The following is a 23673-nucleotide window of genomic DNA, read 5'->3' on the forward strand; positions in this document are numbered from 1 at the left end:
TGTTCGCGTTGTGTAACTCCAAACTTGAAGTGGTCTGGCAGTTTTTAATCCTAAGCACTATAAATCATCGTGATTCCTGTGGCGTGGCAGACTGATAGTGCCAGTCCAGGCAGAAACTGCTTTTTTTCATTTGTGTATTTTCTGAGTAATTAGAAGACATAGTTTCTGTAAGTTCAAACTCCCTTAGCGCTCACTCAGGCAGATTTGCTGACTTCACTGACCCCAAGTGTTGCTGAAGTGGGGGAGGGAGATGATAGCTCTTGGACTTGGAACTTGTATCACAGCCGTTGATTTTATAATCTGAATTCCCTGCTGAAGGGCATGGGAATTCTGCACAGACATTGCTGTTACCAGAGGATGGTAAACTGAGGATCTAGAGACTCTGGAGGATAAGTCATTAGGATACAGCATCAAAATTAGACTCTGGGGACCAGAGCTCTGTAGCAATCCTGTCAGCATTGCCTAAATCATGAAAGCATGCAGTCACGAGGTAGAGCTGCCTGCATCCCACTTCACAGTTACAGTTCTGTAGAAGTCTTTGCTTTTCAAGCCATTTTGTATCGTTTTACTCATTTGTACAGTATTTGGCACAAGACCAGTCTGTTCTGGTGCTCCAGAGGTGGACTGTGGGCTCGAGGGCTGCATCAGCCTTTTGCACAGAGCTGTATTTTATCTTCAGAAAGTACTGGTGCATGGTGTGAGGTGTAAATGAGGAACACTTACCTCCCCGCTAGATTATAACAGAGACTGTCAACAGCACAGTGTTAGTGAAAACTGGAGTTCTTTCCCTTCCTGTTTCAGTATTGTATCCTATGTGAATTTTTTGTTGCAAGGTTCTGTATTAGCTGAGAGGTCAGAAAGCCACACAAGTCTGAAAAACTTCTTGCATATAAATAAATTAGTTCAAGCTTTGCAAAACTATCACATTCTTAATCTCCTTTTGGGTGTCACTTCTTTAATTGAATTAAATGTATTTCCAGTAGGCAGGTAACTAATAAACACCATCCTTTATCTGATGCTGCTGCTGCACAAACAAGGAAGTAAATGCAAAAAGTCCTGATCCCTGATAGTAACAGAAAAGTCTTATCAGTTTGCCAAAGAAAAGCAAAGTCATCCACTGCTGATAAATCACATATTCACTGCATTAAAACAAATGGAAAGGTGGGGTTTTATTGAAGCTGTTAAAACGGTTTCATTTAATGATGCATCTTTGCCTTCTGAGGTGACTCCTAAAATTCAGTAAAGCCTAAGTATTTTTGAAGACACTTGGCACTATGCTGCCTGTGCTGTTAGCATTATTAAATATGTTAACATTATGCTGCCATTACTGTGTTTAGTTTTCTTCTTGGGAATGCTTTGAATGAAACGTTATCGTCAGAAAAAATTAATTTGTCTTCAAGACTGCGGTATCCACCTTACAAAAGCAGAAATCCGCAGCACAATCCTAGTCATAATGATTTGCAGTTCTGGTCATTGCCAAACTTGTGGTCATATTTCCAGCGTTACAATAGCATGTTGTACAAAGTAGATGAAAAAACATTAGTTTGAAGTTAGGTGAATGTTTTTATACTGATTTCAGGGAGGCATGGAATTAATACAGTAAAAATTGTAGTGGTTGTGTTTATGTACTAGTACATGTTTTTTGAAAATTCTCTCTTAAGAAAAGTTAAAACATTTAAGAACTGGGCATGTCTCTGCTCAAGCTCCTGTGTTTGTATTAGTTCAAAGAGGAAGCTTTTGCACTACACAAAACAGGGTGTTACAAGGAAGTTTGTGTTTGAGCATATACTGTTGAGAGTGTCACTTCTCAGTAGGTGTAAAGGGCATAGGTGTACACCCTCTACGGTAAACAAAAATTACCATCAAAGTCATAGATGGATTCCCTCAATAAAGAACCAAAAAGAACCTTCCTATCTGCTTCTAGAAATCCTCACAGTTGTGTGGCTGGCAGTGCCACAGGTGTAACATGCATTCCTTAAGGAATAGTACAGCACAGGGGTATTGCTGTAGCTGCAATACATTTGTTGAACAAAAGTGTAATCAGTTTTAAACAAGCAAAAACTAAGATAAGTTCTTTACTTACTGAGCTTTTTTCTTCTTCACTAAACAGATAAAGTCTGGCAACCCAACAAAGAAGGGAGATGGGGGCAACACTCCAATTTTCTTTTTTTCATGCAGTAATGAAAGTTTGTGGTATAAGCTAGACAGGTAAAACATACCTTGTTTAAGAGAAAAATGACTGTAAAACCATCAGATGTCTTAGTTGAACTAAGTTGAACTGCACAACAGATCAATTAATGCTGCAGTCTGTAAAGGAAATTGGTGTTGGACCACCACAGATACAGTATGAGTCATACTGGGTTGCATGGTAATGTAATGGAGTCTAATGTTTCCCAGTTGCTATCTGCAGAACCCACATGATCTGGCTTTATGTTTTCTCCCCTCCTTCCTTTTTTTGCACACGAACACACCTTGTATCATAAACAAGATATGAACTCTTAAAAAATAAAAAAAAAATAATAAAAAAAAAATCCAGGCAAACAACCCTGCAGTATGAATACCTCTACTTAGCCATAGCAGGTGGTGGGCTAATTGTTGAGATTTAATTTTGTTATTACTCCACCTCCATGAGCAGCTTCCTTCTAGCTCTGACAGATAAAATTAGGAATTGCCTCTTCTCTTGATCCTCTCCTCAGAGAATCTCAAATGTAGTAAGTCTGTGGAAGAAAAATATTCTGCTTTCATTGCTGCTTTACAAAGGCACTTTATTAATAGAGTTAACATAACGAGATATCCTGCATAGCTATTCACAAGTGAGCATATCTAAAACATATCTTCATTTACAGCTAACTACCCATGAACCTTTAACTTTTGATAAGCAGAGAGTTACTTTCCTTTGAATTTTCTATTCTATGACTTGAACTTCGCTCTGTGGCAAGTTGAGGAAGCTAGGTTGCTTGAAAACCATCCTCACTGAGTCCATCTAGGTTCTATTTAGAGCAAATAGAAAGAAAGAAACCAGTGTGTAACTGGTTGGGTAATTTCTGTTTCCAGTTTAAGGTGTGTGCAAAAGCTTAGAAAATACAGAATTGCTTAATAGCTTGAAGAAATGAAAGAAGACTTTACTGGAAGGAAGTTGTGGTTCTGAGTTCATCAGCCCCTGTCATCTGAGTTTTCTCTCTCTGAAGTCTGTTCAACTAAATCCAAAACCACCACTGTACTAGCAATTGCAGTGTGTAAACATAACAATATTTGACATTTATAATTGTACCTGCTTACTTTAAAACAAAATTTTTTCCCTCACTTTATGTTTTTGATTGAAAGTGTCCTCTGATTCTTCACAAAAAAAGCAGAGTCAGCAATGCTTCAGATGGCAGCATCTGTTGTCTTGGAAACATGAATTCAGCACCCCAAAGAAGGAATACTTGTTTTCATAGAAACAAAGGGCTTGCTTGATAACTTACCTTGTTTGCATTTAATCTGTTCTAATTACATTTCAGGTATCTGTAGCCTCAACTAATTTCTACTCATATGATTTTTTTATTAGATGTTTCTAACTGGAGGAAGGCACTGGAGCATGTATTTTATGGTGTTTACCCGTATATGCCTTCAAGAAGTATCTAAACTCCTTCCCGGTAATAGATTAGCCAATCTGTGCTAGGTATGTGCTTTTCCTTATTGCATCCATGATAACGTTAAATCCCCCTCTGCTATTTTCAGGAAAAAAATAAGAAGGTTTGGTGGGGGCGTATTTTAGGTTGGGGGGTGTTTTGGAGTGTTTTTGCTGTTTCTTTACTTACTAATAAGACATTTCTAGAATGTGTAACAAATTATATTCCCTTGCCCGCGGCAAGTCCCCCTGGCCCTCCCCAGCGCCCAGCTGTTTGTTAACGCTGGGAACGGTGCGCCATCGTCTGGAGAAGTCGGGAACGGCCTGGAAGGCTCCCAGGTGAGGGGAGTCCTTGTCTGTACAGGTGTGTCAGGCTTGTTCCCACAGGGGGCTTGGAAACGAGAAATCAGTAAAAAAAAAGGCAGAATATTTGTATGCTACACTGAACTATGGATCATCATCTTAACTATGAAAATGTTTGTTTACGGTGTTTATCTCAAAAATTCTGTTTTGAATTTAAAAGGCCAGATACTAGACTAAGGTAACTGGTTTTACTAGTTCACATTTCATCAGTTTATTTAGGGGTTTATTAAATAATTTCTTTGTGTGTGCTTTGGGAAAAAGAAATAGGAAGATTGCAGGGACTTGGATGCTCTTAATGCACCTATGATAAAAGCAAATTTTTAGTTTGCTTGCCATCTGGGTCCTTTTATTTATTCATCAGCTGAACTAAAAATCCTGTGTACATCAGTACTTAGTTTACTATGTAAAACAATGCAAAACACATTCTGGACAGACAGCACTGACTGGTTTCACATACCCTCATGTACTGGCTGATAATGGTCCTGGAGAACCAACTTATCTTTTTACCATCTATAATAATAAGGCAATCATGAAGCAGTCATCTTAAGGATGAAATTATACTTTAACTTATGAAATGGCTTTTTTCCCCTACACAAATTGATGCCATAAAAGGTGTAAATCTTCATAGCTGTAATAAAAGCAGTTATTTTGTACTGCATATTTAGTACCGGTCGCTTTCAAACTGTGTGATACTGAGAAAAAACAATGGAGAAAAGGAAAGTAGAGATAAAAGAGCAAAAATTCTCAAAAGACCAAATATAATTATGAGGATACCATCATTTTACAGCTGTACACATAGAAGGCAGCTATACATGTGTTTGAAGAGCAGATTGCTGTGGAGGCTGCAGAGCAGTAAATGGAAAGGATCCATATTTATTCTAGTAGTTTCCAAAGTTGTGTCAGGTATTTCAGAGAATGAAGGAGCATGTAGGGTCCTTCCTAGGGCATTCAGCTGTGGAAAATGGAATAAGAAGAGTAGAACAGAGCAGGATTTGCAAGCTCCAGAGCACAGAGACTGCCAGTGCCCAGCACAATTTGTTACAGAGGGGAGGATGGCGTGAAACTGGAAAGGGAATTAAGGGTGGAGAATGTGGAGGACATTTATCTTTTTTTTATGGTAGAAAGGGAATATAGAGGCTTTTAGATCAGGTCTTTCCTATGAATTAGCAACTTGGTGGCTGAAGGCTTTTTTTAAAATCTATCAATCAAAGAGGAAATGACCAGGCAAGGGCAAGCCTGTGGAGAGGACAGAATATGGCAAGAAAACAGAGAGGGAAGCTGAGAGCAGTGGCACAATGCAAAGAGCTGGTAAAACATGCGACTGCTGTGCTAACTCCTGCAAAAACTGAATGTGCTTGGAGCAACCAGCAAGAAAAAAGACCCTGGCAATGCCAGTTTGGATGGATAGAGGGAAATGAGCTGGATATTTCCAGGGGATTGTCCCCTATGCTTGAGATCCCAAGGGAACTTGTGCTCTGGCAATGGATTAGTTTATTGAACTAGGAAGCTGCTGCAGTATGTACCGTGTCTTTTACCCAACTACCCATCTTTGTTTATTACACTCTTGTAGTTATTTGTAGAGAGAAATGATGCTTTAACAGCCCTGCCCTGTGCAGTGCAGTGCAGTGTCCTCATGAGATCCCACCAAAATACCTGAACAAAATTCTTGCCACTCATTACTTGATGGGTGTCTTTTGGGTTTTTTGGTTCTGTGTCAGAAAATTACTTTTAAATGCCAGCCTACTGCTTTTCTGAGTCATTCTGCCACTTGGGAGTGATTCTGCAAGAAGTAGCAGATACGTACAGTAGTAAGATAATTGAAGACCAGATTCAAGTATGGCATTTTAAATGGTAATTCTGCCAGTGAAGAAAGAAATGCTGCTGGTATTGAAAAGACAAAATGGCAACACAATTAAAAACAAAGACCAAAACACATAATTGAGCAAGGAAAACATTCAGAAACAAAATATGTTTCTGATAATTTTCTTCTTAGGATAAGAACACTTCAGAAAGAAAGAGTGGGATGTGGGGGTTTGCAGTCTACTCATATGAAAATGTTTTATTGACTCATATGAGTAGGTTGTCATCAAAACTGTATCTGTGCTTCAGAAAAGGATGGGTGACAATCACAGATTTAGAAAGGAAAAACCTTCTCCCAGTGTGGACTTTCAGAAGTGGCAGAATTTTCTCGGGATTTCATCTGTTCAATCAGCAAGAGCATTCCAGCACAGCTCTGGAAACCAGGGATACTAGTTGTGGAAACCTGCTCAGATCTTTCAAGTCTTTTGCTGAGAAAGAAGTCCTGTCAAGTATATGCATTTTCATTTCAAGCAGAGGATTTGTTAGAAGGAAAAGAATACTGTACGAGTGTGTAAACTATCTTAGCCACAGGAAATAATCTGGTTTGGAAAGACACGAGACCTTATTTATAATAATGCCCCTTTTCTCTAAGCTGATACTGAAAATTATCTTGAAGTATCTATAAAAACTTACTGATTGTTTTCTTCTTTATTCTCATTTCATCTTCTGTTGCCTTTTCTCTGAACTTCCAGTCTACAGACCTTGGTAACAAGGGCCCCTCAAGGGTGTATGTAGGGTTTCAGGAATGTTTTGCCAGTTGCTTTATGGTGATCCTTCACCATACTTTGTCAACTTATATTTTCTAAAGTGCAATTGTTGCGTGTGAAATCACGAGTCTTAAATTGTTCTGACTAAAGACAGAGACTTAATTCTATGTGTAGCAACTGCAAACTGAGTTAAAGTTGAGTGTTCAGACATTTCAAAACACAGCTGCCCTAAGAATCAGATTGCTGTAACAATTCAAAGATGATGAGATAGAGAAATACAAATAAATATTTTATAAGACAATGTGAAGTTTAATAATTGATTTGATAAAACCCACAATAAAGCAACACACCTTTTTTTTCGATTAAACAAATGTATAGTAAATTATTAAAAAACTGCAAATACAATACATGTCTACTGTACTTCAACATCTAATTACATCGACTGTAAACCCCAATTTAATTAAAACCCATTTGAGCAGTAGTATGTGCAAAATACCTGTTGTTTGTGGTTTGGGGTGTTTTTGCCAGTAAGTTTGTAAGGATGGGATGCACATTTTTCACGAACTGTGATATGGCTTAATTAATGATAGTGTTTGTATTGCAGCATCACCTTCCCGAGCGCGGTGCTGCTTTTGAGCTGCACGTGCTCCCATGCTGTACACGGGTGTTCCCGTTTCTTGCCCAAATAGATACAAACACAGTCCAGTGTTATGTGCACTTTGTCCAAATTCACAATGTGCTGTCAGTTTTCATCAATAAAAATTCATCATGTGACCCCTGCCTCCAAAAAAGGAAGAAGCCAAGATTGTTACCGCCAAATGCAGATACAAATCAGCCTGATGAAAATTCTAAAACAGACAATAGCTGAAGTATTCACAGCTGAGTATCACAATAACCTTAACCGGGCAAAAATTTTCCTTTCTGATGCACACAGAGAACTACTTTTCATATCAGTGAAAGTTCTGCATAAAGATGAAAGTACAGAATAAGCAAAAAATATTTGAAGCCAAGTTCTTCTCATCTTCTGAACTTTGTAGGTCGTATTTTTGCTGCCCTTAACTTCTTCAATGTCAATGACTTCAGAAGCAGATTAAATCTGAGCTTGTAGGTGTATGATACATTAGTGTCAAGATTTATTATCTTGTGTACATTCAAAATACAGGGGTTCCACAATGAGGCCAAACAGTTCCACTTCGTGGAGTCTGAGCTGTCCAGATGAACACACAGTCTTTTCAGGTTGCCTCCTCTCTGTAAATACAAAAGGCCCTTTCTGCCACTGTAGGTTGTTATGATATTGTTGTCCAACACCGTTAGGTTACTGAGCTTGCTTGGATCTTGCTTTATTCATAAGCTAAGTAGTGGGAACTGCTATTGCAGTGGCATTCCTGTCAGGATGCTGCCATGCTGTGCTCAAAGCAAAGATGAAAAGGTCAGAGATTGTGATGGATGGAATTGTGCATCTCTATAACTTCTGCTCCCCACTTTCCTGTTGGATGCCCATCTCTGTAGATGGCATTTGAGAGTATTTCCATGTCAAACATCTATCATTTTACTTTTAAAACAAAACAATCATGGAAAAATGATCAATTACGGGACATTTATTAATTACAATTAGAATGCATGCTAATCAACTGGCCTTTTAACGTGAATCAAATGATGGTTTAGACATTCAAGATTATTAATAATAAAATTCATCTTACAAGTCAAAACTTTGTAAAATAAATAACCTGTTTCTAATGTATAAATCCTATTCTAAAATACATTAACGATAACTGATCACTTAAAACACTTTGGGTCCAGTGTTGAGTCTCTAGTTAAATACCAGAAGTCTGGGCAAGGATCTTCCTATCTGGATCTCTGAATGCCCAGATTAAAGCTAACTTTCTGGTCTGGGTACAGTAAATTCTGTATTTTGCAGTATCTCTGAAGAGACAGTTTCCACAAGAATTCAACTTAATGTATGTGTTAATAGTTTGAGATGCTGTATGAAAATTACTATTGTAAAAATACTGAATAATGAATTTGGGGATCATTATATAGTGTGCAATCCTGGTATGATTAGCATTAGAGACTTCTGAATGAAATACTGAATACTTGATGCTCTGTTTGGAGTGCAGGTACTTTGTGGTACGTAATGATTAAAGGACAATATTTGACTGTAATTTGTGAGGTATCTGCAGAGCCATGTTCCAGTTTGTAAACAATAATCCAAAAACAGCTTTGTCGCAAAATCATAATAAATTGAATAAACCAGTACAAGGGAGAGAGTGAAATACATGTTCTGTAGGGCAACCACTGCACTTTTTGCAGCACCAGTTCTCCCTGCTGCATGTCCCATGGAAAAATCCACATATTAATGGTTACTATTGGATAATTTTCATTTTGCATTTATTGCTCTCAGTCTTTGACTACATAAGGTAAAGAATAAGGCAGCAGTTCCCAAAACATATGAAATTAGGCACTGGAACTCTGACAACTCGCACAGGTTTTGCTCATTTCTTGTTTGTAACTCTGAAGCTGGACAGAGCACTTGTACATTCCAAACGTGTTCAGCAGCAGTTGTCGGGCCTTGGACTGAACATCTTCCCATTTAGATGAACTACCAGGAACTGGAAAATTAAGAAAATAATTAATAAATTCACTCTGTAAGAAACCTGGGCAATCCAAATGTTCTCAAGCTTCTCACAGTGTCACCGATGAGAATAATTTTTGCTCCACTTGTTTATTAATTTAGTATTGTTCTTGTGGTCACTGTGTGACCTCTTTATTATAACTCTCTTTATTATTTTACACCTCTCTTGACAGAACTCTGTGTGTGTCTGACACTTTCCCCCAAAAACCTGAGCTTTCTTACTAAGAACTGATATTCGTAGTAAAATATATTCGTAGTATTGTTAGATGTCTGAATCAGCACATGTTTTGGCAAAACATTTCTTTTTCATATGTTAGATTGATCCATATTAGAATTTCACCCTTTCTTTCCCTAAGCATGTGAGAAAATTTCTGAGGAGAAATTTTGTGTTGCTTTTTTTTCCCCTACCCAAAGAATCTGCATTGGGTATTTTGGTATGAATCTATTTTATTTGCACAATTTTCATTTACACCATGTGTTTGTGGGCCAAGGTATTCTATTCCCTGCTGTACAAAACCAGAGTTAGTAGATTTTCTTTCCCCAGAATGATATTTCTTGGTTCAACTTAAATAATAATATGAAGAGGAAGTGGCAGGGTTTTTCCTACACTTGGATTTAATTTAGAATTATGCTATCCAGCAGCTTACCTAGTTGCAAGTGGACTATGGCAGTTGTTTTTCCTGCAGTGAGAGACCAAACATTTAAATCTTCTATAGAATAAACATCTTCAATTTTCATCAAGTCTTCCTTGATGCGATCCACGTTTAAGTGCCGTGGAACTCCTGCGATGCCAAACATGAGATAAAATTAATTCTGTCTTCTGCAAAGTTTCAGTAGCCTTTAAAATGTCGTGACAGATCTCAATGTCAAAAAAAAATAGAATTTGTGCTGTTGGAAGTGATTTGTAACTTCCATGTTATCAACAGAAAATAATATGGAAATGAACCTGTTAAGTCCAGTATGGATACGGAAGTTGTACAGGAATTGCAGTGCTGTCTCAACTGGAATCTGTCCTGTCCAGAATCCACTCTCTGGCAACAGGCAACGTTAGATCCTTTGCAATTATGTAATTTTGTTGACAACTTTACTGCAGCTTCTAGCCCCTAGTAACTGCTTAGGCCAGACTCTAAGGCCAAAATCTGTTAAAAAATAAAATGCTAGGGCCTGTCTCCTGAAACTTCTCTTCAGCTACCTGGTATCATGTTCACAGGCTACAGTAATCCATGTGCAGTGGTCACCACAGAGGACTGTGTCTTACAGTGTGTCATCTCTGCAAATCAGAGATCAAGTCTTTTAGGTATTTTTTAGGTATTTATCTGTACAAAGGGCAAAATCAAAATTTTAGATGATCAACATGGCTCAAAAACTAATACAAGTACCGAATAAACTCTTTCTGAGTAGTTTTGATTCTATAGTAGCTTTTATTGCTTATTTTCTAGTTTTATGGAGTTTCTTTAAATATACTATGAGGCGTCCAGCCACTTGCTTCTCAAATTTCTTCAGACTTTTTGCATGACTTCTCTGAACCTGCTGCCTTACTGTCTCTTAAATTATGTTAGTTCCATACTGCCTCTTTTGAAAGTTCAGTGTCTAGGATTGTCTCATATGAAACAAAATTTTCTTTCTAGTGGAGACCATCAAAATTTATTTAGCTGACAAATAACTAGCTGTCTGGTATTTGTACAGCTTTCTTTTTCCCAGGAAAAATGGACTTAAATTCTCGTATCTACATGGTACTTGTGATGGGCTTCCATTTTGCCTTATAAATCTATATTAAAAGCTGGAATCTCATTGCTTGTGTTGGATAGCTATTTAATTTTTTAATTTAGCATTCTTAGTATAATGAGGAAGCTTAAGTTAATACTAAATGTTGATACAGCTTCAAGGGCCTTGATGTTGCAGAAGCACTTTCCAGTACAAACACAAGTCCATTCTCTGGAGATCCTGAATTTGAGTTGGCAAAGTTCCCTAGGATGCATAAAGCCCATGTATCATCACTTTTAATGACATCATTAATTTAGAGATTTTTATGACAACTGGGATACCTATGCAAACAGCTACAACTCAAAACATCTGGAATCTGATACTTCATTAGTTTGTCTTATCTATTTTCTTCAGCTAAATCTATTGCCTTGGAGGGTTCTTCAGTGAATTTCATCATTTTTACCTTCTCAGTGAACTTCCACTTTGTTTGATTTTTTTTTTTTTTAATCTTAAGTGACAGCAAAAGCACTTGACTGAAGATTCTGAGGTTTCTGATTTAACTTCATAACGTAATAAAAGTAAAGTCAATGATAATTCACATTAAACAGTTAAGAATGTGCAGTTAAAACCTAGGATTTTTCTCCCAGCCCTAACATCTCTACTTTCATAAAGTAATAGTACTAGATCAAGCAGTAATAGTTGGCATGTAAGCTATGATAAAGCAAAGGATGTTGCTGACATGTTTCCTTCTATGTCACAAGAGATAAGATCCTTCAGCCTATGTTCAGCTTTTTCTTCCCTTTTTTCTTCTTTTTACACCACTCTTAACTTACAGCTTCCCCTATGGGAACAGCAGATACACACAAGTAATTCAAAGTAATGCAATTGTGGAAAGGGGAAGACAGGACAGGCATGAACCACGTGTCCAGCCATTTAGCTAAGCTTGCTTCCTCCTTTTACCTGCATTCACATTCATTTTAGCTGTACAAGTAATTAAAGTGAGAGTGTAGAACTGAGTCTGGGCAAATGTTCACTTGATTTAGCTGAGAGTCACTGCAGACACACAGGAAAGTTCTGTACATTTCACTTCCCCATCTCCTGATGGTAAAGAGTGTGCAGACATAGGACTTGTGTTGTTCTGGCCAAGTCAGACACCTAAAGACTGCTGCAATTTAGAGGAACCATAAAGAACCACCAGACTAAAGCAGCACCAATACAGACAGATCTCCAGGCACAACCCAGTTAGAGATGGTGATCATGATATCAAGAAAGGGCCAATGCTCACTGGTATTTGGCATGTAAGGTACTTCAGACTGGGCACAGATCTTACCTTCCAGAATAATAACTCCTGTGTCACACAGAATTCGAATTGTTGTAAAAACCACCAGTATGGAAAATACATATGTACATATAGGATCAGCAATCTTGTATTCTGGCTGCAAGGGAAATTTCACAATGTCAAAGGATGTACGAAAACAAGCTCCCTTACAAAAATGTGACTCAGAAAACACAGTTACTTCTAGTTCCAAATTTTAAGAATAATTTTTTTTGCTTGAATAGTTAGAAAATATGTAATAGAAACAGTTTTGCTTATTTTGCATGAATGTATGAAGCTTATCATAAAATACCACAGATATTTTAAATAACTTATAAAACCAGGCCCCTTTTTACTTTAATCACCGGAGCTGAAATGCCAAGAATTGCCCCGTGCCTCCAGAAGAGGCCCCTCCTTACCTTAAAGCGGATGATGTAGGCAGCTACGAGCACCCCGATGCTCTGTACCAGGTCCCCCAGGGCATGGACAAACGCTGCTCTCACGGCCAGGCTGCTGTGTCCATGGCTGCTGCCCTGGGCTGTGTTTGGAGAGTTCGGCTGAGGTACGTGAGAGTGAGGGTGGGAATGGGAGTGGGAGTGAAGGTGGCCAGATTGATTCAGCAAAAACCCCATTCTGAAAGCGGAAGAAGAAAAATGCTTCAAGAAACAGGCTTTAGGGAGGATTTGTTGGTGTTTTTCATTTTAAACCAAGTAATTGAAAAAGTAGTATTCAGCGTAATTTCTTGTCTTATTTATGAAAATTCAGAGGTCCAGCAAAATTACATCCCAAGAGGAAGTTACAGGCCATGAATGAATTAGCAGCTTATTCAGAAATACATTTGTGAGTGTTAATGGAGAGCGAGATCTTACATTAAGTTAACTGCAACACCGACGGCTGCTGTGATGAGCATTATATCACCATTTATTTCATAGTCCATATGGATAGTTCTCTGAACAGCCTCATACAAGAGGAATGCCATAAGGATATAGACCAGCAGTACACTAATGATGGCTGACAGTACTTCTGCAAACAGAAAGGAAAAAATGTTATAAAAATGTGTCTCAGATCCATTTTTATTTCCAAATTAGAATGTGGACAGGGCCTTGTTTTAACTACTTTATGCATATTATACCTAATATAAACAAAGAAGTTGTGTGGCAAATAAAACTTGTAAAATAGGATTAACCAATGGAATTTGTTCTAATCTACTCCTTCACATGTCCCTGTCATGAGTGTATACCTCAAATTATGTTTTCTCTGAAAACTTCTGCACAGGTGATGATCCTGACTTCTTCACACAGCCCAGAACATTTGCCTGAGAAGTCGCAAGCAAAGGCCCTGTCCAGGGGTGAGGAGGACAGGTGATCTCAAACATCACCAGTCCACCCACAATAAGAGAAACAAAAGTTTAAGGTCCTACCATAAAGAAAATAGGTACTTCCAAATGGTCCACTTGATTGCTTTTATCATAAACTTACTTTTACCCTCTAGCTTCATATTCTTAAAACTATTGCTGTGCAGCAGCTGAAATGTAACAAAATAAAAGCAATACAGCTGACAGAGAAAACATTAGCCCAGTTAATGATTGTCCCAGTTATAAGCAAGTTAATACAGGGCTTTACAAAAAGCACTGGGAAAACCTTAATGCTCACTCCATTGTATTGCATGTAAATCTGCAGCCATGCCTGAGTAATCTGTAATCATTATGCATAATGCTCATTACTGTCACTTGCCAGATGGATCACTGGGATCTCAGCCTTCCTCTGCAAACTCAGAGGTGGAATTAATTTACTTGGAATTGTAATGGTTGTTCTTCCCCCTAGTTCCACATGTTGCCCTGATTTCCTCCCCAGTAAGGGCAAAGTTCTGCCCTTGGCTATACCATAGCTCTAAGAACACTCATCTGAGAATTGCCTCTGTTCTCCCTCTGCTTTGAATCTGTCAGCATGCAGTACAACTTTGGTTACTGCAGTTGTCATTTCTAACTCAGAAGTGGTTTAGTTTTATTTATTGAGTATTACAGAAAAAAAACCCAAAATGCAGTTACATCAGCATTTTAATATCATCAAAATCACTTGATCCATACACTGAATTACTAGCATCATTATGGGAGAAGACACTCACACCAACGCATTCAGCTGCTGGGTAGTGTGTCAATGCCTGGATGAGGAACAGCATTACCAGGCAGTAACAAGGCTCTGAAAGGGAACTGTCACAATCTGAGATGATTTCAGAGCAACTTGAAAATTCTGGAAATATCCATGCAAATGGAAGTGATCTTTACGAAGCTGGCAATGGCCTTAAAAATAGACAATACATTGCTTAGAAGGTTTTCCAGAATGCTTTTTTAAAAACTTGTCAAGCCATAGCATATTAGCATTTACCAGAGAAACAATACAGTGTGCTTTTACAATCTAAACCCATGTTATCTGCAATGGAAACCAGTGTTTTCCTTGCAGTTTCTTCCACAGTCACTGTCATGTCAGCATTGTAAATCTGCCTGAGATCTTTCACTTCTTGTGAAATGAACTGTGCACTGTTTCAGTGGACTGTCTGATTCTGTCATTACTGACATTGTCTCTGCAGCAATGGAAAAGTGCCAGGTTCCATATCTATGCTTAAATCTGCTCAGTGTCTTGCTGAAAAGGAGGTATCTGCACTTGGTGGTGAAACTGAACTATTTTTGGCTTCAAGAATTTAATTCTTTTTCAACATGACTGCAATTTCCATTATTTTGTCTTCACTTTTCTAACCCATTCTTAAATCTGTCAGCTTCCTTTTCACCACTGAAAATGGAATAAAACTGAAGATGGAACTTATATATTATGTATGCAAGGAGAATTCAAATAAATGAAAATTAGCACTAACTTCTTTCTGGAATTCAACTAGATAACTAACAGGTCTGTTGCTTTTACAAAGCAATGTTTATGGGAACAAGTTTGAAAATTCATCATTCTAAAACTAAAATAATGAGTACCAGAAACATTGTTCTTTAGAACATTTTCATGCCTACTGAATGTATGGATTATCTTAAAACTAAATGCAAAGCAGGTCAGTGATGAGACAGTTCTTGCACGTATTCCCAGCTTTAAAAAAATGCTCCACATCTTTTTCTGACAGATGCCCAATCTGTACCCTATTTTTAACATCCCGACATGTTTTAACATCTCTCTTGTGAAATTTAAGCTATTCTTGAACTGGTATTATTTGCTGACAAGCTTCTTACATATAGGTTACTTGGAAAAACGTGTTACAATGAGGATATACCCTAGAAACTGCTTTGTTCCATTACCAGCACTCACTGATGTGTGAAACTGGGCCCTCAGGCCACAGCATTCAGACTGGGTGCCTAAAATCAGGCAAATAAATTTCACAAATGTGATTTTTAAAAAGACTGTGTGTAGTAATTTTGAACCATCCCATCTGCATTTTGGGGGTCCCTGGCAAGGCCTTTACCCACTTCCTCTTCCCTAGTGCAGCACGGAAACTCTTCTCCCCAGCCCCAGGCTCTCCTCCTCCTCCTCCAGAGAGCTGCACTGCTGCTACTCATGCAGGATGGTTGAAGTAAAAAGGAACCCTGGAAATTGTGTAGTCCTGCTTAAAGGAGGATCAACTACAGCAGGTGGCTCAGGGCTGCTTCCAGGTGAATTTCATGTATTTCCAGCTGAGGACACTCCACAACCTGTTCTAGTCCTTGACCACCTACTGGCACTGGGAGCAGAAAAGGAGCAAGTGTTGCAGAACTGAGAAGCTTCTCTCCTAGGGAGAAGGGCAGTACAGACTAATTTTATGGGCCACATCTGGCCCATGGACCACCACTGGACTAGTCTGACTAGTATTTTTCTTGGCAGTAAAATGGAAAGAAAAAAATATATAGAAAATGAGGTGGCAGGAATCCTCAGGGATTTCTTCTTTCACATTAATTGCAAAGTCAGCGAAAATTTACAGGACTGAGCAAGATTTTAATGGTTAAGCAAGTTCCTTTTATTCTTCTTAAGATATACCCCTGTTTTAATCTAGGCCATGGCATGTTCAATGTATATGCTATTTGGTTTTAGAAAAGTTACAAAGACATAGAAACTACCCAAATGATTTTGAAATAGGGTTAAAGCATGTATAAATGCTAACAAACATCCTTCTGCAGAGTATGAGCAAATGCCAGGGGCATGCCTGCAAGGTCAGGTTTCAGTATCAGGGGAGCTCCTATCACAAAATTAAAACTTAATGAAAGAAAAGTTTGTAATGGGAAATGCTGGCATTGCTAATGCTTTCTTGCTAGAGCCCCAGAGAGCTTAGCTAGTGTACAGAGTTATGCATTCATGCACTAGTGACTAACTGATGACAAATGACAAGGAGTGATGGAGTTGTTGAATTCTACTGCTGTTCTAGCAGCAAAAATAAGAATTGCAAATAGTGACTACACAAGATTGAAATTCCTTGGAAAATGTATGCTGTAGAGTGTCATAGAAAACAGGTAGAAAACTGTGACACTAGAAATTATCTATTTCATGAAAAAGAAACTTTGAAGCTTTTGCTAAAATGTCTACAGACCTGCAGCTGCATATTATGGATTATTATATCCAGTTAGCAACCACATGAAAACACCCTTTATCATCATTACATTTCCAAACATGAAGTAAGAAATCCTGAAAATATTCTTCCAAGGGTTAGTCCATAATTCTGTTTATACTTCTTTTTACAGACACCTAAACCGGACAGAGGTTAAGTAACTTGCTGTATTTTGCAAAGCATGGGAAATTTTGACCTCAGCTTTCTGTAGTTCGGGGAATGCAAAAGGAATACTGATTTATACGACTTCTGGCAGGGCAGAGCTCTCTAATAATATGTTCTACATAACTTCTTAGTAGGGGATTAAAATGTAATTTTTCACATTGAATAGGACCTTTTACCAGTATCACAATTCTGCTGAAGTCAACAAGATTTTGTAAATCCTGGGTACTGGCAATAATCTGTTGTGAACAACAATGGGCTGCCATGCACAGCTCCTGCACCAACAATGTCATCATGAATTCCATTCCCCAGCCTCCCTCTTCAAGATGGAAGGTGAATCAAGCATTCAGGATTTAACTCTGACTCTGCTAAGTCCTAGTTGACAGAGATGGAGAGACTTGCCCTGCTCCCAGTGAATGAAATTCTGCCATCAAACTTTTGGCCAAGTTGTTGGGTTTTTTTCAGTCTATTCACTTGTGGGAATACAAGCTAAGTAGTGTATCCACAATGGCCAGAAAGGACATTAAGAGTCAGTTAAAGCAACTCTTAGGTTTGTTGCTACTTTCTTTCTAGCTACCTATTCTTCTAGAATTAGGTGCTCTTTTCAGTTGTTGCTTAACATACTCTTTAATAGCAAAATCTGCTATCTACATACCTAAACGATGAAATCCAAAAGTGAACCTCTTTGTCGGAGATTTTGCAGACAGCCAGAGAGCGAGGAGGGTCAAAATAATACCACTAAGGTCAGTTAGCATGTGAAGTGCATCTGTCATAATTGCTAGACTGTTAGCAACATAGCCACCTGAAAACACAATTGGAAAAGTCAGGACACATGACACTTTTAATTATTTTACGTAATATCTTCTTGCATAGCTTACAGTTATTTCTTTTCAGAATAGTGCAGTAAGTACATGAGAGCCCTTCTCATACTCACTAAACATGAGGAGGTTTTGCCATTACAAGAAAAATGCCTTGCTATAATTTAAAGCTACCATAGTTAGAAGTGCAGTCAAGTGTGCTTTCTATTAAGAGTAACATAGAAAGGATTCACTCCTGTAATTCTAACAGAGACTACTTGCATTATAACGTTTGCATGATCAGGTCCAAACAGTATCTTTTCTCTACATATTACTGCACATGTGTTTAATCAACTGATTCTTTTCTTAAACTACATCTGTTAAACATTCTGACATTACAGAACAGGAACAGAAGTCCAAAGATTCAATGACCAGGAAATTTACCCTGTCCCCTTTTTATTTTTATTACGTTATCTTTTAACCTTAATTATTCCCTGTCCTGGAAGAAGCGTGTACGTTCTGCCAATATCTATTGCAGACAATGACTTTCAGTTGTACAGCATTTTTCTTTGTTATTACCATAATTTTTTCTTGTAATTATGAGCTGCATTGAGACAAATAACCTGAGATCAAAGGTGAATATCTTTGTTCCAATTCAACTGCTAGTGCTACTATTGGATGGGTGAGAGATTTAAACAGCACACCTCTTGCTTAAGTATCCCTTATACAAAGGGGAATCAAGGACAAGGCTGTGTTGTCTTCCATATGCTTGAAGGTAAGCCCATTATCTCAGAAAAGATCACATCTTCAGTGTCAGCTCAGCTATGATTTGGTTTCTCTTTTTACCTTGAGATTGTCGTGCAGCCTGTAAATTGTACTGAGCAAAGTGTGCAGCTGGTGTGCCATTTGGCAGGCTTCAGGCTCCAACTAACATTTCAAATAAAGAAATCTTCGTATACAATTAAAATTGTCTTAGTGAAGAGGCTGACCAGAAGAAATAGCAAAGGGGAATTCACAACTGGCTGATTGCTTTTAAGACTAGTCATAAAACCTGTGTGTGTGGCTGTGGGTGTTCTTATGTACACACCTGCAGACAGAGCTACTCTTTCCTCCCCAGCCAAACACGGAGCACAGTTGGTACTGCAGTACTATTTGTGCTGTGGGTAACTACCAAATGCACTACATTTCAAACAGCTCCTTTCCTCCAGTCCCTTTCTTCAATTGTTCAGAACTTTCTATGTCAAATTCTTCTGAGGCTGAAATTCTCCAAAAGGCCATCGCAGCTCAAAAACAATGAGTTTTTAAGATTTAGCAATTCAGCGGCTTTTTAAGTAAAATGAGTTACGCCTTTCCTTTCTGAATTAATTTTTGTTCTCCCATAATTTAAAAAAAAATTACTTAGAAAAGTGCAACTCAGCCTCTTTTATAGTCAACAGAGAAGAAACAATAATTTATATCCAAGGACATTTAGTTCAGCAGTTTATACATATCATTATCTATAGTATATATGTTGATTCATATGCATTAATTTTGAGAATCACTTCAGTCCAAGAAGAGTCAATTCCACTTCAGCTAGCCTCTCACTTTTAAAGACTTTCAAAATAAAATTATAAGGAAGGAATTCAGGTACTGAAGCTAAACATAGTGCAGCATGTGGATTAAGAAACATAATCGCCATTTATGGAATTCTGAAATCAAAGGTTCTCTGTTTCTAAAGGTATCGGTTCATCGCTCGGTTAAAGGTACTGCCTAGGGGATGTTTAAATACAATTGGCAACTTGGAAAAAAAGACATCTATAACCTTTACAAATAGACAGCTTGATGGCTCACCACTGTTTTCAGTGACCCGTGAAGGACAGCAGTTCTCCTCATGGATGATCAATTAGAAATCTCTAAACATAGCTGAAGACATCAAAACCCTGTCAGAAAAGCTAATTAGGACTTGCAGTGTGTTTTTCATTTCTTGATGCACAATGGTTTCCCCAAAGTGTAAATTGTTATCTGGCTGTTCATCAAACTAAACAGCAAACACTGAGATAGGCTGGGGTAATGGGTTTGGAAAAAATATGCCAATCAAGATTTCATGAAAAAAGCTGCTGAAACAAGATTTCCTTCATCTTGACATTGGTAACAGACAGCAGAAAGACTTTTAATGAAAAAATTGTCTGAAAGAGTCTTCTGCCTTTTCCCCATAAACTCAAATCTGTCAAAGATCATAGAAGGAAGTCAGTTTAAATGTCCTATATGATCAGAGTTTCCCAAATACCTGAGCTTCAGATCAATTCATAAAGTTCGGAAATTTGAAACCAACCAAAGAGAACATAGTACAGGGCTGGAGTGAAGTAAATTAAGCAGGTGGGGCACTGACCCAGGACTTGGGGGCTATATCTCTAATTACTCTTCTGCTGATGATTACTTGCCCTGTGACAAGTCATTCAGGTCGAGATCCACAGAAGTACAGAGATGTCCAAACCCTCTGATTATTCTCTGTGGAAGATGGATGCCTGAATATTTTATGGGTCTGGCCCTCAATGCTCTCTGATTCTATGCCCAAAGAACGAAATATGGCTGGAAGCAGCACACCCAGACCTGAGGAGGACGAGCCACAGTACAGCACTAACACTCTGTACAGACAAATTCAGCCTGCACAAGTCCTGACTGTATGGGAAGAACAATAGATGATGTGACAGTGATGAGAGAGTATTTCTACTCTCAGCATCTATTATTTCTAGAGCTATCCCTGCACTAGCTATGGAGATGTCTACAACTGCATGAATCAGATCCAAAGCCCCAGTAGAAACACTCCCAGTGACTGGAGCATCAACCTGCCAACAGCTTGGACATTATTCAGTAAGAGGCCCTTCAGATGAACTAAATTCAGTGTACATCAGAACTCTGATAGGAACACAATCAGTTAACATCACTCTCGTGTTAAAGGATGTCTAAGCCTAAAATACAACACTATTGCTTATCAAATTTACCTGAGTTCATGCTGAACTAAAATCTCAGCCAGAGAACAAAACATGGAGCCAGGGGGCAAATGGAGGCGTTCAGCCAAATCCCCACAACCAGTTTGACACATAGTGCCTTAGCCATAATAAGCTGATGTATTGTGGCAGTGTTATTAATGACCAGCCACACACTGAGACATGCTGAAGGGCAAACCCACTTTTTTTCTATTAACCCATGTTCCTGAAATAAGGCCCCAAATAAAACTGGGGCAGACACAGTCAATAGTCTGGTCTTTCTCTGACAAATGGAACATTCATTCTAGGGGTTTTCTTCCCCTGCGTCTGTGGGACAAACTGCATTATTTATCCTCTAGCAATCATTTTGCTTCCTATCCATCTTGCACAAATTTGTCTTAAAGACACAATTCACAGCTGTCCTAGCAAAAGCATCCAAGAGCATGAGCTTAGGCTCACTTCACACGAGCACTCAATTGACTTAATTTGCAGAAGTCAGGAGGAGGATGTGGGTCCCATGCTACTGTTCTTCACTTCCAGAAAGTTTTTATGATTTGATTTTTTTTTTATGTTTGAATTATGGCAAGTAATTAATCTGATTAGCTCTGATTCAGACTTGAATGTTGAAAATAAAGAAATTTAAAAGCAATTAATTGCAATGGAGAGACCTGGCTCAACATACACATCAATGTAGTGGCACTGTGTAGTGCTCCCCACAACTCCAAATCAGAGGACAGTGGATGAGAGCGTTTAAGCATTTTTCAGGAGGCTGAGTCACACCCAGCAGACACTTGCACTGCATGGCATGGATGTATCCAAAAAAACAAATAGTAACAGGACACAGGAAATGAGATTAAAAGATAAATACTGAATTTTGTAAAAATGATTAGACAATGGCCAAGTCATAACATTTAACAGCTAATCTATGCATCTCAGGGACACTCATTTTATTTCAAGTCTATGCTGCTATAGCTTATTAGATAAAGCACAGTTGTTCAGTACAGACTGGTGTATAATGCACAGGTCTCCTCATCCTGCACGGTCATTAGGAGGGAGCAATAAAAGCTGAACTTGAGCAATAGGTTCACTCTTCTGACCAACAATCAGATCTTTATATAGGAACTCATTTTCAGGTAAAACCCCACTATACTTCTGCAAATACTAACAAAAACTACAAATAATTTAATGCGACTACTTGGTATTCTTACACGTTGTAGCAGAAGGTGTTAAAATAGCACTTTGACTGCGCTCATATGATTTATGTCTGGATGGAGCACATGCTAGTCCAGAGCACAGCAGGACATCAAGAAGTTCTCAAGAGAGTGACTTTTTCACTGGATTGCTGTTGATAGCTCAAGACTTGTCTTTTCAGTTCTAAGTAATGTGTATTGCTGTATCTGGTGAATAAGGACAAATACCCCCCCAATATTAGTTTTGTTCTTATAGTAATGTCACATTTGAAACTCTATTACCCTCTTTTTCTCTTGTTGCAAACACAGCAAGATTTTAGGGCAATGATCAAACAATGCTGTGACTGAAATTGTTCATGCCACTTCTCCTTTGTTAAAAACACCTTAAAAACTTAAAAGGACAAATAAAAAGCCATTAGACAAAGAAAAATATGCATATTTAATACCACTTCTGGGGGATTGGTAAGAGATTCAGGAAAGAGAAGTTCCAAATTCTTTCATGGAAAATACAGGTGGACTTTATTCCCTCTCACTCTCTGCACGTGCAGCTCATCTCTGTGGTCTCTCTAGTGGACTGATGGTTTCTCTCAGCAAATACCTTTTCAAAGCCACGGCCGGAGCAGGGTGACGAGCTGTGAGGCACCATGCCGGAGGGACGGCACAGAAGGCCCCCGACTCACCTATGAGCTCCCCCGTCATGAAGAGGAGGTAGAGAAGGGCAGCGAGCGTCAGCCGCTTCTTCACCTTCCTCTGCTTGGAGCGCTCCCGCCGGCTGCTGCAGCCGCTGCAGGGGTCCGGCCGGCTGGCCCGGGCGCTGCGCAGGGCGATGTCCCGGTCCAGCAAGGACTCATCGTCGGACGCCAGCCCCGGGGACGCCCCGTTCACCGGCGTGTCCGGGGCCGCCTCCGAGCCGTCGTCCGCCACCACCACGCGCAGCTTGTTAAACCTGGGGAAGTCCTCGTCTCCCACCTCGTCCGAGAAGTCAAAGGCACTGGAGTCGTTCAGGAACAGGGGGTCTTCGCTCCTGCCTAGCAGGGACTTGATGCTCGTCCAGAGCCCGGCCCCAGCCATAGCGGCGGCGCTCGGGGGCCTCGCGGGGCGCGGCCGACCCCCGAGCAGCCCGAGCGCGGCTCCGCTGGCGCAGCTGTGCCCTCGCAGGCGGCGCCCCGACCGCTCGTAGTCCCGTCAGGGCATGTCCCCTACATCGCCCCGCCGGGCCCTGCGCAGGCCGGACGGAACGCGGCGCGGGGCTCCGGCGCGGAGCGCCCCGGCACCGCCGGCCCACAGCGCCGCCTCCGCGCCGGGCACCGCGCCGCGAGGCGCTGTCACCGCCGCAGCTCCGGTCACCCCGCGCAGCGCTCAGCCGGCGCAGCCCCGGTCACGCCGCGGCCGGGCAGGCGGCGCCGGGCGCGGGGCCGCCTCCCTGCCGGCGCAGGGGGAACGCCGCCGCCGCCATGCGCGTCACATCCCTCCGCTCCGCGCACCGCCGCGGGCGGCCACCGCGCCGCCCCCGCAACCCCTGCGCGCTCCCGGGGCCGCCCCGCGCACGGCGGCGGCAGCAGCGGGCGGGACCCGCGTCCCCTGCGCGCCCGCGGACCCCGCCGGCACCGCGCCTGCGCCGCCCGCGCGGGACGAACGCGGGTTCGAGCCCCGCTGCCGCCGCCCCGCCGCGCCCGCGCTGCCCGCGGAGCGAGGGGATCGCGGTGCGGGGCTCGGGGGCGGCGGGGCCCGCTCGGGGCGGCGGCGGCTCCCGCGCGTCCCTCGGGGTGGCCTGAGGGGCTGTTCCCGTTCCTCCGTG

At 40.3% G+C, this 23673-nt stretch overlaps 1 protein-coding gene across 1 annotated transcript; it reads right to left on the reverse strand.

Annotated features, from left to right (window-relative positions):
- Positions 1-6826: 6826 nt before the first annotated feature.
- SLC30A4 (solute carrier family 30 member 4) lies at positions 6827-23147 on the reverse strand. Its single transcript, XM_048317793.1, has 7 exons — positions 22556-23147; positions 17578-17724; positions 13061-13214; positions 12611-12824; positions 12207-12312; positions 9820-9954; positions 6827-9149 (listed from the first exon to the last, which is right to left on the reverse strand). The coding sequence occupies exons 1-7, from the start codon at positions 22944-22946 to the stop codon at positions 8995-8997; spliced, it is 1302 nt and encodes a 433-aa protein (XP_048173750.1). The 5' UTR covers positions 22947-23147; the 3' UTR covers positions 6827-8994.
- Between the last annotated feature and the right edge of the window lie 526 nt (positions 23148-23673).

The sequence above is a fragment of the Corvus hawaiiensis genome, chromosome 13 (assembly GCF_020740725.1).
Source record: "Corvus hawaiiensis isolate bCorHaw1 chromosome 13, bCorHaw1.pri.cur, whole genome shotgun sequence".
Taxonomy (NCBI): Eukaryota; Metazoa; Chordata; class Aves; order Passeriformes; family Corvidae; genus Corvus; species Corvus hawaiiensis.